This window comes from Alosa pseudoharengus, unplaced genomic scaffold (assembly GCF_046254945.1).
Source record: "Alosa pseudoharengus isolate Yale_2024_CS ecotype anadromous, Long Island Sound unplaced genomic scaffold, YU_APseudo_1.1 YU_APseudo_1.1_scf_21, whole genome shotgun sequence".
In the NCBI taxonomy this organism is placed as follows: Eukaryota; Metazoa; Chordata; class Actinopteri; order Clupeiformes; family Clupeidae; genus Alosa; species Alosa pseudoharengus.
In genome coordinates this window covers 20,960,146-20,975,990 of record NW_027468674.1, presented here as the reverse complement: position 1 = coordinate 20,975,990, position 15,845 = coordinate 20,960,146, and the positions used below count along the sequence as shown (strand labels likewise).

General features: G+C 40.5%; 4 protein-coding genes across 4 annotated transcripts; 2 read left to right on the top strand and 2 right to left on the bottom strand.

The window, feature by feature from the left end:
• Positions 1-289: 289 nt before the first annotated feature.
• On the bottom strand, positions 290-7,121 carry fbxl15 (F-box and leucine-rich repeat protein 15). Its single transcript, XM_076298139.1, has 5 exons — positions 7,026-7,121; positions 6,251-6,410; positions 4,708-5,213; positions 2,667-2,884; positions 290-1,892 (listed from the first exon to the last, which is right to left on the bottom strand). The coding sequence occupies exons 1-4, from the start codon at positions 7,094-7,096 to the stop codon at positions 2,695-2,697; spliced, it is 927 nt and encodes a 308-aa protein (XP_076154254.1). The 5' UTR covers positions 7,097-7,121; the 3' UTR covers positions 290-1,892; positions 2,667-2,694.
• Positions 7,122-7,728: 607 nt separating this feature from the next.
• On the top strand, positions 7,729-9,671 carry gpx9 (glutathione peroxidase 9). The gene is made up of 5 exons (XM_076298141.1): positions 7,729-7,860; positions 7,998-8,091; positions 9,040-9,170; positions 9,352-9,482; positions 9,568-9,671. Exons 1-5 carry the CDS (start codon positions 7,729-7,731, stop codon positions 9,623-9,625), a joined length of 546 nt encoding a protein of 181 aa, XP_076154256.1. The 3' UTR covers positions 9,626-9,671.
• Positions 9,672-10,162: 491 nt separating this feature from the next.
• ddx18 (DEAD (Asp-Glu-Ala-Asp) box polypeptide 18) lies at positions 10,163-12,476 on the bottom strand. The gene has a single exon (XM_076298138.1). It carries the CDS (start codon positions 12,444-12,446, stop codon positions 10,461-10,463), a length of 1,986 nt encoding a protein of 661 aa, XP_076154253.1. The 5' UTR covers positions 12,447-12,476; the 3' UTR covers positions 10,163-10,460.
• A 303-nt stretch (positions 12,477-12,779) lies between these two features.
• ndufb8 (NADH:ubiquinone oxidoreductase subunit B8) lies at positions 12,780-15,775 on the top strand. Its single transcript, XM_076298140.1, has 5 exons — positions 12,780-12,930; positions 13,333-13,459; positions 13,561-13,660; positions 13,790-13,945; positions 15,618-15,775. The coding sequence occupies exons 1-5, from the start codon at positions 12,789-12,791 to the stop codon at positions 15,708-15,710; spliced, it is 618 nt and encodes a 205-aa protein (XP_076154255.1). The 5' UTR covers positions 12,780-12,788; the 3' UTR covers positions 15,711-15,775.
• The last annotated feature ends 70 nt before the right edge of the window (positions 15,776-15,845 follow it).

Below are 15,845 nucleotides of genomic sequence, written 5' to 3'. Positions count from 1 at the left end.
GGCACGGTATTATTCACCATTGAATATCTGTTGCTTCTATGGAAGTCTCTTTGGATAACAATTTTGGATTAAAACCTAAGTAAAAATTATATATTACTGTAAATCTTACTTAATACCTTAGAATTGATACCTCAAAGTAGGCACTAGGCCCAGTAAGATAAGGCCTCTTATATTTGCTGTCCAATTCATAAATCCAAAAGACAGTGGCAAGTCTTGTCATTAAAAAATAAAGCGTGATATGGGTCTTTCTGTAATCACACACTTATTTAACACATGCATGCACCACAAATATGCAAGAGTGTACAATTATCTTTACATTCTTTTATACAACTCATTATGCAGCCATAATTCCTGTACATAAGAGTATTCTAAACATTCCATCCATTTTCAAACAAAATCCTTATGTGGAGATCCCCGCTTCCCTTTACTATACATTGCTAAAAGCAAGCAAAGCTTATATTTGCAAATAATATGTTCAAGTTGCAACAAAACAGTCTCTTAAGGGCCTGTGTCCATATAGCGTTTTCTAAGAAGTCTGAGGTAAACTCTGGGCATATAATGATGCCACAAAAAAAAAAGAATTAAAAAATAACAGATCACTGTACACATTTGGTGAATTTCAGATAAACTCATCATAAAATCATAGTGCTTTGTAAATCCAAAATATTTTTTTTACAATACTAAGGAGATAAAAAAAAAATCAGAAGGGTAAACTACATTAAAACGAGGTAATGGCAGGTGAAACATAAAATGACAGAGGAATGGAACCAGTTCAGCTGCCGCATAAACAGAATTCGAATTCAAACTGCACTGCCATAACTTTCCTAGAAAACAAAACAATTTTGTTGAATTGTGCGTCTTTTTACCTAAATTATTTTAATGTACATGTTTCTGTTAACTTGCAATTAGTTCTATTATAAACCAGGTCTATCTTCACCAAGTGACAAAGAGGTTCAGGTCTACTAAATGCAGCTTGAAAAATGAAAAATAAAGGGGGACTTAAGACACAAGGCAAAAAACAAGACACAAGTTGAACAGTGAAACCTATATGCCTATATAACCTATATAATCCACCAATACAAGTGATTGTTAAATACAACATAAGCTATAGAGGATCCTCCACACCTTGTTGGTGGATTGCAGGTGCCATTTCGCAAGAATAACTTAAGAGTAAGAGAAAAGTAAAGTGCAACACTGCTTGCTCCACAGTGCAACCAATTTACTAATAAACTGACGTTTCGGTCTGTCAGAACTTGCTAAACTATTGTCAGTTCATGTCAGGCACCTTTCTTTTCTCTTACTGTTAAATACAACATGAAATTCATTAAATGGGATTTGGCATTTTAAGATGCATTACTGTAGCTTAACACCAATAGAGTCCTTAACTTTTGAAAGTGAAAACTGAGGTATAAGAACCATTGGTATCCACGTAGCTAAATGTTTATAAATACAATTGTGACAGAAATGATGAAAAGTGCAAAGGTTTGCAGTCTTTTGCCAGTGCAAATGAAGTAACACTTCATTCAACTAATCCTATCACAGAGGATGCATTACCCTGTGTTGATAGTGACAGAATATCAAAAATGTTCCTACTATGAAGTACTACATAATCTTACACTATATAAATCGCACCATGCTTATTTATAGGGGGGTCTGTATGGATGACAGAAGGCCAGCTCAAACCAAGTGTTACTTGAAGTGCAATAGGTGTCCACACAGAACATCGTGTTCAATGTATGGATTTGCATCAAACAATAAATAATGAGTTAACTGACTCCGATTTCCACTTCAGACTCCCACTGATATGACTCCCTGTGTTATTGCATCACTTTAAGCAGACAGGGCCAGATGGGGAGTCTTCACAATTAACAGTGGTGGTGTGTGGGTGAGACCTGGAAGATATGGAATAACCTGTGTTATACGTGTTATATACAGAGAAATAATACGTCTTATATTATAATATAGTTGGAAACCTCCTCTATTGTTGTGTCATTAAAGGTGCTCTAAGTGATGCTGGGTAACGTCACTTCTGTTGACTTTCAAACAAAACAGAGAGCTAGCTCGCTACTTCCTCCCCCTCCCTCCCGTGCTGCTCCCGTGAAACTCTCCTAAACGCACATCTCGTGTTTGTTATGTTTTAATGGGCTAGGTTTGCCCAGGTTGTTTTTGTTGCCTTTCTTGGAGCCTGGCTGTCCACAGAGATCGCATTTTTAAAAGTGTATTCAGGACACAGACAGCTAGCAGATGCTTAGGTGATGTTTGCAGTAAGTGACATAAAATGTTTTAGCCTAAAAAACACGTGGCATCACTTAGAGCACCTTTAAGTACTAGATCCATCTTTTTTTGGACTTGCTAATAGGGATTGCTCACACTGTATAAAGCTCTCCCCACTACTGATTAACTGAGTTTATCATATAACATCCTTTTACAATGCATGCTTCAAAGACAATTTCTGTGCCCAAAGTTACAAAAACATTTTGAAGCCATTATATATAGTTAAGTATTTTCAAATCTTAAACTGCCTGGCTCATGCTTGAATTCTGGCAGTGTCTCAGAATAATAAGACCTAACAATAGCAGAACTCATAGAAACAGAGCCAACATCAAAATGTTCACATGTTGAGGAAAAAGAATGAATGTGGTGTATCCCGACATTAGCTCACATACCAGTCCACACAACAGGCGACCATGAGGCCTAAATCTGGAGGTTGATGAAGGGAGCGAAGCCCACCACGTCCTGTAGCAGCACCAGAGCCCGCTGCAGGGGGGGCTCCACGTCGATCTCCACGTCCCTCTTCCGCAGCAGCCCCAGGCTGGACTCGGTGACATTGTGACAGTGATTGACCTTCAGCGACCGCAGCTTGGGGCAGTACTCAGCCACAGTCCTGCAAACGCATAAGCAAAGACAAGTCTCAGAATAGATGTGTGCGCCATTGTAAGACTCCTCACTGTCCTCTAATAGTTTACTCCTGGACTAAACGTTGACACACGACAGATTATTTCTGGAGATATAACACTTAATTTACAACCCAAAACAGAAAAAGTTGGGACATTGTGTAAAATGCAAATAAAAACAGAATGTAATAATAATAATAAGTCTCGTAAACCAATATTTATCAACAAAAAGGACATAGACAATATATCAAATGTTGAAAATGAAAATTTGGACTATTTCATGGAAAATATATGTTAATTTTGAATTTGATGCCAGCAACATGTTTCAAAAAAAGTTGGGACAGGAGCATGTTTACCACTGTGCTGCTTCAACTCTTCAATTAACAAAATATTGTAAATGTTTAGGAACTGAGGAGACCAGTTACTAGAGTTTTGAGAGTGAAATGTTGTCCCATCACTCCCCGTCGTCCCGATATAGGATTTCAGTTGCTCAACAGCATGGGGTATTCTTAGTCATTCCATTATGCACCTAATTTGACAAATCTGGACTGCAGACAGGCCATTTTAGCACCTGGACTCTTCCTCTGTGGATAAATACTATTTAAATATGTGCAGAATTAATTTTGCCACTGTTTTCCTGAAATATTCAAGGTCTTCCCTGGAAAATACATTGCCTGGATGGGAGTATATGTTGCTCAAAACCTGTATACATCATTCAGAATTGATTGTGCTTTGCCAAATGTGCAAGATGACCATGCTGTAGGCACTAATGCTCCTCCACACCATCATAGATGTTGGGTTTTGAACTGAACGCTAAAACAAGTTGGATAGGTTGGATACTTGAATAGGCCCTCTCCTCTTTAGCCCAGATGAGTCCATGATTTTTTTTAAAAATGGCAAATTTTGATTGGTATAAACACAGGGCCTTTTTCCATGTTACCTCAGTCCATTTTAGGCCCAGATAAGATGGTAGTATTTTCTGTATCATGTCTCAATACAATGTTGGCTGTTTTGACTGTTACTGTGCACATAGACAATAGTTATCAGAGGTTTTCCTGAGCCCCAACAATGACAGGTCTGGAAACAGGTCTGTTGTTGATGCAGTGCCATCTGAGGTCCAAAAGACCATGGCCATCCAATTTGTTTTTCAGCTCTTTCCCTTGTTTGCTAAGATTTTGCTGGATTCTCTGAATGTTTTAATAATATTATGTTCTGTAGATGATGAACTCCCCAAATACTTCACAATTGCATCTTAAGAAACATTAAAAATACATTGTTTTATCATTTGTGCACACAGGTTTACACAGAGTAAAGAATACCCCTACATCTTTACTTCTAAGGGACCCTGCCTCTCTGGGATGCTCTTTTTCATATCCAATCATGTTGCCAGTTACCTTAATTAGTTGTGAAATATTCCTCCTTTTGTTTTCTTTATCATTACACAACTTTTCTAGCATATTGTTTTTTGAAACATGTTGCTGGTATCAAATTCGAAATTAACATAATTTTCCATGAAATGGTAAAATTTGTCATTTTCAACATTTGATATGTTGTCTGTGTCCTTTTTGCAACGAGTTTAAGAAAGTTGCAGATTATTACATTCTGTTTTTATTCACATTTTACACAACGTCCCAACTTTTTCTGTTTTGGGGTTGTACAAAAATGCAATTATAAGCTGCAGAAAAATATTCATGGAGAGACATACAGCAAACCTAGTTTTAGATAAGTAGATGTCTGAGCCCTAAGCATGTGGGCAGCTCAAAAAAGACCCAGTCTGAAAAGGGGGCCACAAGCCCACCTGCCTCTGGCTCACCTGATGGCCTCGTTGCGCACGCGCAGACAGCCCGTTAGGTCCAGCTCCTCCAGCTCGCGGCAGCTCTTGGCCACCTCATCGACGGCCTCGTCGGTCACGTTGGCGTTGACGGCCACCGAAAGGGAGCGTAGCACTGGGCAGCGGCGCGCCAAGTAGCAGATGGCCTCGTCCTTCAGCTGCCGGCAGGCGGTCAGGTCCACCGAGCGCAGGCCGCCACCGCAGTGGTCGGCGAGGCTCCGCAGCGACAGGCTGTCCACCCACTCGCAGTGGGCCAGGCTCAGGTGCTGCAGGCGCAGGCAGCTGAGGGACACGGCCACCAGAGAGTGGCGACTCAGGCTCGAGCAGCTGCGCATGTCCACCCGCTGCAGGTGCGGGTTCTGTCCGATGACAGGGAGGAGCTCCTTGTCTGTGATCCAGGTCGAGCAGTTCTGGACGGACAAATTTTGGAGTACTTTGTTGTCACTCAGTATGGAGCAGAAGGCTTCCTTGGAAATGTGAGGCCCAACCTGCAGGAAGAGAGCATTCAGCACTTGGAAAAAAACAGATACGAACCAGCTATAGGAACAGCTAGATTACATAGGAACCTGCTAGATCACATCTATCAACAAAGGTAGAAAACAATTACGTATGTATAAATCAAAAACATTTGCACCAACAAGGAGCAGCTCTCCCAGTTTCATTGAATGCAGACAAAGGCTTTCTATGTAAGGGATAACAGCTGCCAAGGTTTCCTGTTATACAGAACTAATAGACTAGGGAGAGGCAAAGAACTCCCCGACACGCTGCGGAGTCCATTAATTCCGTATAACAGGACACCTTGAAGGCCGTTATCCCGCTTAAGACCCGGTTGCCACTGTAGGCAATAGCCATGCCTATAGCACGCAAAGAAAACAAGCGGTTCTGTTTGAAAGGGGCCGACTTGTTCAGTTTGTTGTACAACTTTCTTTGGCCTTAACAGCGATAGCATGGACAGTTAGCTTGTTCATTCCATTGTTGGAAGCCTCATCCAGGCTCAACCGTCATCCTACTATGCTTGTTATAGTTACCATTCATAAGCATTGATATGGAAAGGTGATTCAACTTTTTTTTTACCAGATCTACTTCATAGGTGTCCCGTTATTCAGAATTAATAGCCACACTGCCAACCAATCAGAAAAAGAGTATTTCTTCTCTCCGGGTGATACTCTATTATAATTGATTTTAAAATCCTTCCATGTTGGGTCCAATAAAATAAATCAGCTATTTCAACCATCAGTTGCACACACTGGATCAAAATATTGGTTTGGGGTATTCAGCTAGGGAACAGGAGAGAATAGGAGGAGATAACAGGACACTATAAGGCACTGTGACTACTATGAAGCAATCACTGTCAGAATGTGTGTCAGCTACCATCCTGCTATAATTAGTTGTAACCCTACAACAGTACACCTATTTAAAGTTTTTACAAGTCTGACTTTGCAGCCAACTGAATACAGAACGTATTTCATTGATTTTGCAACTTGAAATATGTGCAAAGTAGATAAGTAAAACCTGCTAATTTTACCTGGCTGAGGTCAAAGGTTCGGCAGTTTGCAAGATACACCTGAATGAGGGACCGGAACTGCCTGCTGACCCTCTGCAGAGTAGCCAAGTGTCGCAGGGGGAGGTAGCAGAAAATGTGTGTGACTAAGACATCCTCCCATGGCAAATCTAGTAGCTGATATCTGAAAAAGAACACAGTAAGGCTTAAATGGGGTATTCTGTCCACAGCCAGAAGATGGCTCATATGGCCTACTTACAATGCCAACAGAATGCTTTATCACAAAAATATAGCACAAACTCACCACTGAAGTTCATTTTGGGTTTTAGTAAGACATTTATTTGAATATCAATGTAGTTTAGAAAGCAGTTACATTAATTGCATCATCTGTTGGCCTGCTGTAATGAACTAAATAAAAAATACACAGAATGCATCCTGCCTTTGCATGATAAACCAGCAGCCAAAATTAGCAGGCAATGCCTTTCACAAGACAACAGTCAAGATAATCAACATGAAGTGCACAGAAGTACGTATTCCAAGTAAAGGTCTAGATACGCAAAATAATAAGGACTTGACGTTGATAGCCCACAGTAAAGAGCCCGATGATATGTCTCAGCTGACAGTCTCGTGGAGATCATTTTCAACAGGGAACCAATACCACACACTACACACATAGCACTCAAATTAATTTTGTTTTCAAGTCATCTGACAGCCTGGTTCGTCAACTTGCAGATACGAATCACTGCAACTGCGACTCCAAAGTAACATTCAAAATAAGTAAAACAAATGCATAACTTACTTGGAGGTCTTCCCAGCTTCTGAATCCATTACTTTACGATTGAGAGTGGACTGGCTATTAAAATTTGACATAACAAGGGAGCATCCTGCACTGAACCCGCTGCACTCCTTCTGTGTTTTACATGAACTAGCCAAACATGTAACGGATCAATACTGCCACCTGCCGTTTCGGGTGAATTTAGATAATGTTTTGTAACATTTGAGTTAAACATTTGAGTTTTTTTTTTTTACCTTGTTTGGCAGGGGGAAATTGCATTTTAAGGGGGAAAATATAAATCCCAAGTATGAGCAAATACTAATATATGATGTTTTTAGACTATAGGCTCTTTGAATTAAGTCTATGACACCACTTATATTATGGACGCCATAGTAGACCTATCCCAACAATCCCCAACACAGAAGGCTATACTGTTATCCACCCATAAAGGAACTTTTTTGGATGACTTTGGTCATGTATACCTTTCCTTTGAAAAGCACAAGGGTAGATGCATGACCAATAGGATTCACATACCTATGCAAACGCCGAACAAATAATTAGCCTGTCAACTCACCCCTGGACACAGGCACAATGGAACCAGCCATGCAGAACAATTGCTGAGCCAAGAGTAATGGCACATTGAAAGAAGTGAGTCAAACAAGGCAACAGCGGTCCACTACCAAGTAATCATCGTTGATTTACAGCCAATAGGCTCATTTGTGTGATTATGGAAGGGAAATCAATCTATGACTTTGCTATGGAGACCCTGGATGGCAAAACTATATCACTTAACAATTATAGGGGCAAAGTGATCCTTGTTGTTAACCTGGCAACTTTCTGAGGGTCAACCATTGAGGAGGTAATTACAGCTGAATTCAGTTATTAATTTCTGCTTTTTAGTTTATATATTCCTCTGTGATAAAGTAAGCATACATATTTAATTTGGCTCTTGTATTATGTAAATACTTATTTTGAATGTAATGGTTCCTTTCCCAGTACCACAGACTGAATGCACTGATGAATATGTTTGGTGACCTCAAATTCGTTATCCTTGGATTCCCATGCAATCAGTTTGGCCTACAATCCCCGGGTAAGTTTATGTGCTACAGTGTGATATATTAATAGTGTTGGGAAGGTTACTTTTAAAATGTATTCCACTACAGATTACTGAATACACTCCCTAAAATGTATTTTGTAACATATTCCGATAGATTACTCAAAGTGAGTAACGTATTTTGAATACTTTGGAATACATCAGCTTTGTAGGCCTATTATATTTTATTAGCAGTGGATGAAACAGTTATCTGAGGTTATGTGAAACTAGACCATATTGTCAACAACAGCCCACAACCTGTTTTATTTGCTATGAAACACAGTTAACGTTAAACCAACAGAGATGTTTTGTCTGCAAATAGGCTAAATGGCTTCCAAATCCCCCACAGATTTTTTACAGATCATGGGGAGTCACATGCCTTTTTACAGAACACTGTAGAGAACCTATACTGCCCTAAAACATGCTGGATATAGGCCCTATTGACCTACAACACTAATTTTACATTCTACATTCCCTGAGAGGTTTTTTAATTAAGGCTATCAATAAAAACAGAGATGAAAAGAGAAAGAAGCAACCTGAGAGATACATAGGCTATGGTGTGGTTAAAAATATTTGAATTTAAGTATGAAAAGGCATGGCCTGTTATAATGATTTAAAATGTAATCCTTATCAGTGTAACTGTATTCTGAATACTACCCATTACATTTTAACTATTTAAATACAGTTACTCATATTTTGTATTTTAAATACACAATCCAGAATACATTTATTCCGTTACTTCCCAACACGGTAACATAAACAACTATTAAGTTGTGTACACTTGTAAGCCTCACATTGATAACCAACACTGCCAAAATACTGTGAAATTCCTACGAAGTGTCGAAAACATGTTTTGCGGAAAAAGTACAAAATGTATTCTGTACTAAAGGTGAAATTAAAATAAGTTTCTTGTGTTTGTAATGTTTCATTCATATTCATTCTCAGAGGTAAACCATGAGACCCTTAATGTCATCAAGCATGTAAGACCTGGTGGATGCTTTGTCCCAAAGTTCCCCATATTTGGAAAGATTGAAGTTAATGGATTAAATGAAGAGCCTCTTTTCACCTATCTCAAGGTAGGATCGGATTTAGTGTCTTATACGCCATGATAAATAGGCATTCTATTTACAATTGTTTTTATTATATATTAATTACAACATGCAGTATTTATCTGATGAATAAAGCTGACAAGAATTGTTGAAACAACCTGTTTCATCAAGCTGTATGCTTTACACATTACATTATTCTTCTCCCTAGGGAACATTGCCTTATGTCAATCCTGTCATAGGAGACATAAAGAAATTCTACTGGTCTCCTATTAAAGTCAACGACATTAGGTGGAATTTTGAGAAGTTCCTCATCACAGCTAATGGTGTGCCATTCAAAAGGTATGCCTTTTTACACACAATTTCTTTCTTTAAAATGTCACTTAAAATATTAAAGTGTACTTTGAATGCTGTTTTTTGCTCTTAGGTATGAGCTACACAGTCCCATAGAAGAGCTGGAAAAGGACATAGCAGGGTTGCTGTGAATGTTTTTTCCTCATCTCCACCACATTCCACCACCTTAACAGGATATGACTCTCACCAAGGGGGGCAGAGTGATGATCTCTTGGTAAATGCACATCTCTGTTGCACCCAAGCTAGATCTGATGGGTCGGGATTCAGAAGGTTCCAGGCTTCTGTGCATTCATCTAGAGCCCTGTCTCCCATCAGCCCCTCACAGTGACGCAGCCGCATCCAGGACCGGTCCTCAAAGAGGTCTTCTCTAGGCCTCGGCAAGAAAACTATCAGGATGTATTGATTATGACACAATAAATTAACATCTATTCAACTTTATAAATGTATTTACTTATTTTGTGTGGAGGTTGTGGGGTAACATGACCAAATTCAACTTGTAATCATGCACATGGTTCAAGCAAATATGTAACAATGAATGATGACAATATGTCTAAAATGCATGTCTCATAACAACATTTACACTATAGAACCCAACTATTTAATGGATCTAAAATATTAGTTACAAGTAGCACTAAGGAATCCATTATTAAATAAAATATGACATCGGACCCATTTTAGAGGTTTATTACCATATCTGGGAGAGAAAATCGACAGAGTTCATAATACAAATGACAAAATGTGAAGATATACAGAGTAAATAAGCTACTCTTCATACAGAGACAAATATGAAACTGAACTGAACTCAGTCCTAAAATGTTCTTTAAAGTTCTGTTCACTGACTGCACCCAGCTCTCTGCACATGACCATGCAGCCATCCAAAAAGATCGTCAACACTCAATGTTATCAACAACACTGAATATAAAACAGATTTAAATGTTAAACTTTAGAATATTTATCAAATTCTCATCAGCGGGAGAACTGCCTTGAATCTCTCCTGCCTCCCTTGTTAACATGCTTGAAGATCTTAGCCTTCTGGACGTTCTTGGACTTCTGAAAGCCGAAGCCACCTCCGCCACCTCTCTTTTGTAGCTTCATACCCTTACTGCTGTGGACACCCAGGTCCACATAGGGGGGTACTTTGAAGCCAAAGGACAGGGCCACCATTGGTAGGTTGAGCGTATCAACACTGTAGATCTGTTTGAGAGAGTGAGAGTCATACGCCCTGACGTAGGACTTGTAGGCCTCCTGAGCAGATTTGTGGAGGTAGTAGTTCTTCTCAATCAGTTTCTCCAGCTGTGACTGAATGTCAGAGATCTTGGTCCAGGAGAACTCGAACTCGCTCAAGGGAACCTTGGCTTGCTTGAGGAAGCGCAGGAAGCCCAGCTCCTCGGGGCGGAGGATCAGGAGAGCGTGGCCACGGCCGTCGATTCCACGAGCAGTTCTTCCAACGCGGTGGATGTACTCCTTGGGATCATCAGGTGGGTCGTACTGGACAATCCAGTCAACCTCTGGGATGTCCAAGCCTCTGGCGGCCACGTCCGTGCAGAGAAGAATGCCTTTCTCTGCGTTGCAGAATTGGAAAAAGGTGGCTGTACGCTTGGTCTGCTTCTGTTTGCCGTGAATGGCCATGACTGGCAGGTCGATGTAGTTGAGAAGCTCATAGTGAAACTTGACAGACATGCAGGACGAAAAGAACACCATGATTTTCTTATTGCGGTTTTTCTTCAGGAACGTAAAAAGCAGAAGGAATCTTTTCTCAGAGGGACACACCACATAGCCTTGTTCCAGTCCATCCACTGTGGCTGCTTCGTCGTTGTCATCCACACCGACGTAGAGCGGCTCCTTCTTCAGAGAGATGCGGGCCAAATCCTCCACCTTGCGGGTCTGTGTGGCTGAGAACAGCATGGACTGACGTTTCTTTGGCAGCAGCTTGATGATCTGCTTCAGCTCCTCCTCAAATCCTACCTCCAGTATCCTATCTGCTTCGTCAATAATCAGACACTGAAGGTTTTTGTACATGAAAGCAGGTGTGTTTAGCAGGTGGTCCAGCAGTCGGCCAGGAGTGGCCACCACTATGTTGACACCATTTGCGAGCCTCTGAGCTTCTGCGGCTCGGTTACTGCCACCCATAATAAGGCCAAAAGTGTGCACGTGATGAGTCATCAACTCCTTTAACACACCATAAGTCTGCATGGCCAACTCTCGTGTGGGGGACAAAATGATAACGCCAGTACCATTTCTGGGCATAAACTTCAGTTTGTAGATGAGTTCAATGGCAGGGATGAGGAAGGCTAAAGTTTTACCACTACCTGTTTTAGCAGCAGCTAATACGTCTCTTCCTTCGAGCAGAGGTCGGATGCTCTTGTGTTGAATCGCCGTCATGTTTTCGAAGCCCATCTCCTTCACTCCTTTCTGGGTGGCCTCGCTCACTACATCTGCCAGGGATGCAAAAGAGCGGTCCTCGTATGCCCCCGTTAATCCCAACGGGAGCTCCGCCGCAGCTTCACTTTCACCTTTTCCATCTTTTTCTTCTTCAGTTTTACTGTCCGCCTCCTTGTCTGTCTCAACTTCATCGTCTGCTGTCTGCTCGCTATCCTCAAGATCTGCTTGTTCAGACTCCTCACCCTCATGCGAGCAACAGTCATCAACAACTTTCTTCAAATTCTTCTTTTTCTTTTTTTTCGACCCACCAGAATCAATGGAGCCAGCAACTTTCCTCTTCTTTCCTAAAGTTGGGGTAGACTCTTCACTCGTTGGTGTATCGTCCTGTTGTGCGGCCGACTTAGCCTCCGACTCTGTCAATGTTTTAACGGTCACATCAGCCTTAGACTCGTCGTTTGATGCAAGCTCATTTTCAGCCTCTTTAAGTTTCTTAAGCATCCCTCGCTTTTTGTTTATGTCATTCTTTTTCTGTATTTTCTTTCTAAGAATCTTCATCTGTAAGTCTGCCATAATGCCTCAAGCAGCTACCACGAACTATCAGGAAAATGTAGAGAAACACGTGTCCTGAAGGACCCGAAAGGACCCTCAAATGACAACGTCTTAAAAATGTGCCTGATAAAATGTGACCAACTTTTACATTTTTACCGTGCATATAACGTTGGGAAGTTGAATTAGAGGTGCCAGATAATTAATAAGCACTCCCAACACACAGAAAATTACTGTAACTGCACCAAAAATCTGTACAGAAAAGACAAAAGAGAACGTTTACAACATCAAGGGAGGCCCTGTCAATGCACGAGTGGATTTAACAAGTTTGTTTCCTTTCGCTTACCGTACCTTAATTTCCCCCGCATGCGTACAAGCCCGATATGTGTCTGGTCCCAGGTCAACAGTGAACGAAAGATGGCCGCGCTTCGAGCAGGTTGCTGGGCCCGGGCCCTTCAGAAAGCTAAAGGGCAAGGATTTAAACACATGTTTTTTGGTGCAAGAACAGGTGGGTTATTAGTTACACATTGCAATAAAACTGAAATACTGGCCATCAATTATATGGTTATCTCTTTATGATCGCTGGGCAAGCTTGGCAGCTAACCTTCAAAGATAGCTGGCTAGGTTAGCTGGTTAGCCCCAGCAACTTAATCAAACATGTAAACAGACACCAAGCTTTCTCTCAGGATTTGGCAGTTCTGCCCTGACATTGCAAAAAATGAATGCTCTGTACTGTTTTACATATGTATGTTTTTGTTTTAGTAATATTATTGGTTCAGTTTGGTTTGCATGTTAACTATGCTGAGCTAAGTCATTTATCCTAACGTTACCGCATCCATTACTCTAACGTTAACATAGCCTACTGTTTGCTGGTAAAGTCTTAGTCTCGTTCTTGCATTTGTCACGACAGCCGCCGGACTTTCGAAGGATGCGCTCCCTGGCTCATATCCTAAAACTCCCGAGGAGATAGCTGCGGCTGCTAAGAAGTATAATATGACCGTACAAGACTACCAACCTTATCCGGATGAAGGCATGGGGTAAGGATGTGTCGAGTCTGTTGACATTCTCTGAGCGTCAGTTTCAGTAACGTGTATAAAGTTTTAAGATGCATGTATTTTACTGTGTTGTTGTTGCTTAGGTTTGGAGACTATCCAAAGCTGCCAGACAGGTCACAGTCAGAGAGAGACCCCTGGTATTCATGGGACCATCCTGACCTGAGGAGGAACTGGGGAGAGCCGGTAATGGCAAATGACAGAAGATTGGAATATTTGTTTACAGTAGATCCACACCTGAGTGATATTTAGTTCTCCACTTCAAAAAGAGGAATGACCATCACATGTGAATTTCTTATTCTTATTTGATTGCAGATGCACTGGGATTTTGACATGTTCATCAGGAACCGTGTAGACACATCCCCCACTGCCATGGATTGGAGGACAATGTCCGGTACTCTTCTTGGATTTGTGGGGTTCATGTTGTTTATGTTTTACGCCGGCGAAGTGTTCCCATCTTACCAACCTGTGGTAAGATTAACTGAATTGTTCTTCTATAAATTTAAGATGTATATGTGTTAACTACTTTGTTATGGCTGTGATGATGATGGTTGGCTGTAACTCTCCCTTTAAATCTGAACGTTTTGTTTAAAAAATTTCAGTTTTCTTACCTTAACATGTTAAGAAAAAAGGCTAGCAACAAGGTAATAGCCAGAACAACCTATCCTCTGCTTGCTGAATTTGAATGCACCTCGGCCTTCAGGCTAAACGTACCTCTTATCTCGTTTCTTAGTATACTCCTCTGGCTAGCATCAACCACAGCAAACTGCACCATTTTGTACGGTGGCCCGGAAATTCAAAGCACAACAGCAAATCACAAAAAAAAAAAACACAACACATAACAGCAAATCAAAATTCACAGTATCACGATCACAAAAGCACAAGAAATTAAAAAGAAAAATTAAACAGCAAATCAGAAATCACGATGGCAAATCACAAAACAACAGTAAATTTAAAACATTTTGAGATTTGCCATTTCTTTATTTCCTGTTGTGATTTGCTGTTGTGACTTGGTGGAAGCACAGCTGTCCTGTAGTTTGGCTTTACTTCAGTGTATTGTCTATAGCTCAACTCTGGGAGTAAAGTTCCTTTTCTTTTTATCATTTTGATCTTAGTGGAACACATGTTATTTTTTGATGATGTTGTCACAAAGATCTCTTCCTGTTCTCATTGTACACACTCAACATGAGGAAAGGGTGTCTTAAGCTGCTTTCAGACATAGGTGTAAGTCTGCATGTTCTGCGGATGTCAAGCGGTTGGGCCCTATATTTGCACAACATAACCGGACATTTGGAACTCCGAACTTTGCCGACTTTTCCACTACTCCCCTTCTCATATTTCCGACGGACACTGTGTAAATGAGCTCATGTCTGAACGAAGCGAAGAACATGCGAAGATTCTGTTCATATGCGTCTGCGTCGTTTACACATAATGTCCGCATGTTAGCATCATATCTGAATCACCTGAAGGGTCGGACCTCCGTTTGACAAAGATCCGCATATACTGAGGAGGACATGTCTGAAAGCAGCTTTAGTTTGGCCTGTACCATGCAATGAGGTTAAGGTTTCGGAATACTCTCTGCATGGGATGAGAGAATACTTACCACACAGGAAGTGTTTGATTACAATCAAAGTACTATAGCGGTTTTTAAAAACAGGAAGACAGAGAATCTGCTGTTGGACTGCAAAAAGGTTAGATGTATTGACAGGTTTGGCTAGGCAGGTTTACATAAGAAAGGGCTGTGAAAAATGTGGTTGTTCAAGAAAATAAAATTCTAGATAATGGCTTGTTATTTTATCTTGCCCATATACCATTTGCAAATTCTAAAATAGAACTGTCAAATCTAAACACAACAGGATGTCCATGCTACAGAAATTGGCTCCAGCAATTGACAAAATGCTAATGACATGTACGCCAATAATATGGCTAGGACAAATACTTGGATAGTATAAGTAGTATAACAATGGAGGTTTAAATGCATGCACACTCTGTCTGCATGTAAATGTAAATGAGCCCAAGTTGGCAAACCACCACATTTTCCCCTCTTTGATTCAACTTATAAGACAAGAAACATAAATCCTCAGTCAGTGTTCATCTATTTTTAACAATAATATAAATGTGATTGTTTTTTTCTCACCTACAGGCACCTAAGCAGTATCCATACAATAACCTGTACTTGGAGAATGGAGGGAACCCTGAGAAAGAGGCAGAGGAAGTGAAGAATTATAAAATCTAAAATGTTAAAATATGTCTGTTCTGTTCCATGTTTCTGTTATCCTAATAAAGTAATAACTTAAAACAGTTTGCCTTTTTGCATTTCCATTGAAAAAGTCTAACTAAAGCTTTCTTAATAACTATGTGAAATGTATTT

Coding starts and splice junctions, on each gene's coding strand:
- fbxl15 (XM_076298139.1), bottom strand. CDS start 7,096: ATGTCAAATTTTAATAGCCAGTCCACTCTCAATCGTAAAGTAATGGAT. Junction 6,411..7,025: donor GAAGCTGGGAAGACCTCCAA/GTAAGTTATGCA, acceptor GTTCTTTTTCAG/ATATCAGCTACTAGATTTGC. Junction 5,214..6,250: donor GAACCTTTGACCTCAGCCAG/GTAAAATTAGCA, acceptor CTCTTCCTGCAG/GTTGGGCCTCACATTTCCAA.
- ddx18 (XM_076298138.1), bottom strand. CDS start 12,446: ATGGCAGACTTACAGATGAAGATTCTTAGAAAGAAAATACAGAAAAAG.
- ndufb8 (XM_076298140.1), top strand. CDS start 12,789: ATGCGTACAAGCCCGATATGTGTCTGGTCCCAGGTCAACAGTGAACGA. Junction 12,931..13,332: donor GTTTTTTGGTGCAAGAACAG/GTGGGTTATTAG, acceptor TTGTCACGACAG/CCGCCGGACTTTCGAAGGAT. Junction 13,946..15,617: donor TCCCATCTTACCAACCTGTG/GTAAGATTAACT, acceptor TCTCACCTACAG/GCACCTAAGCAGTATCCATA.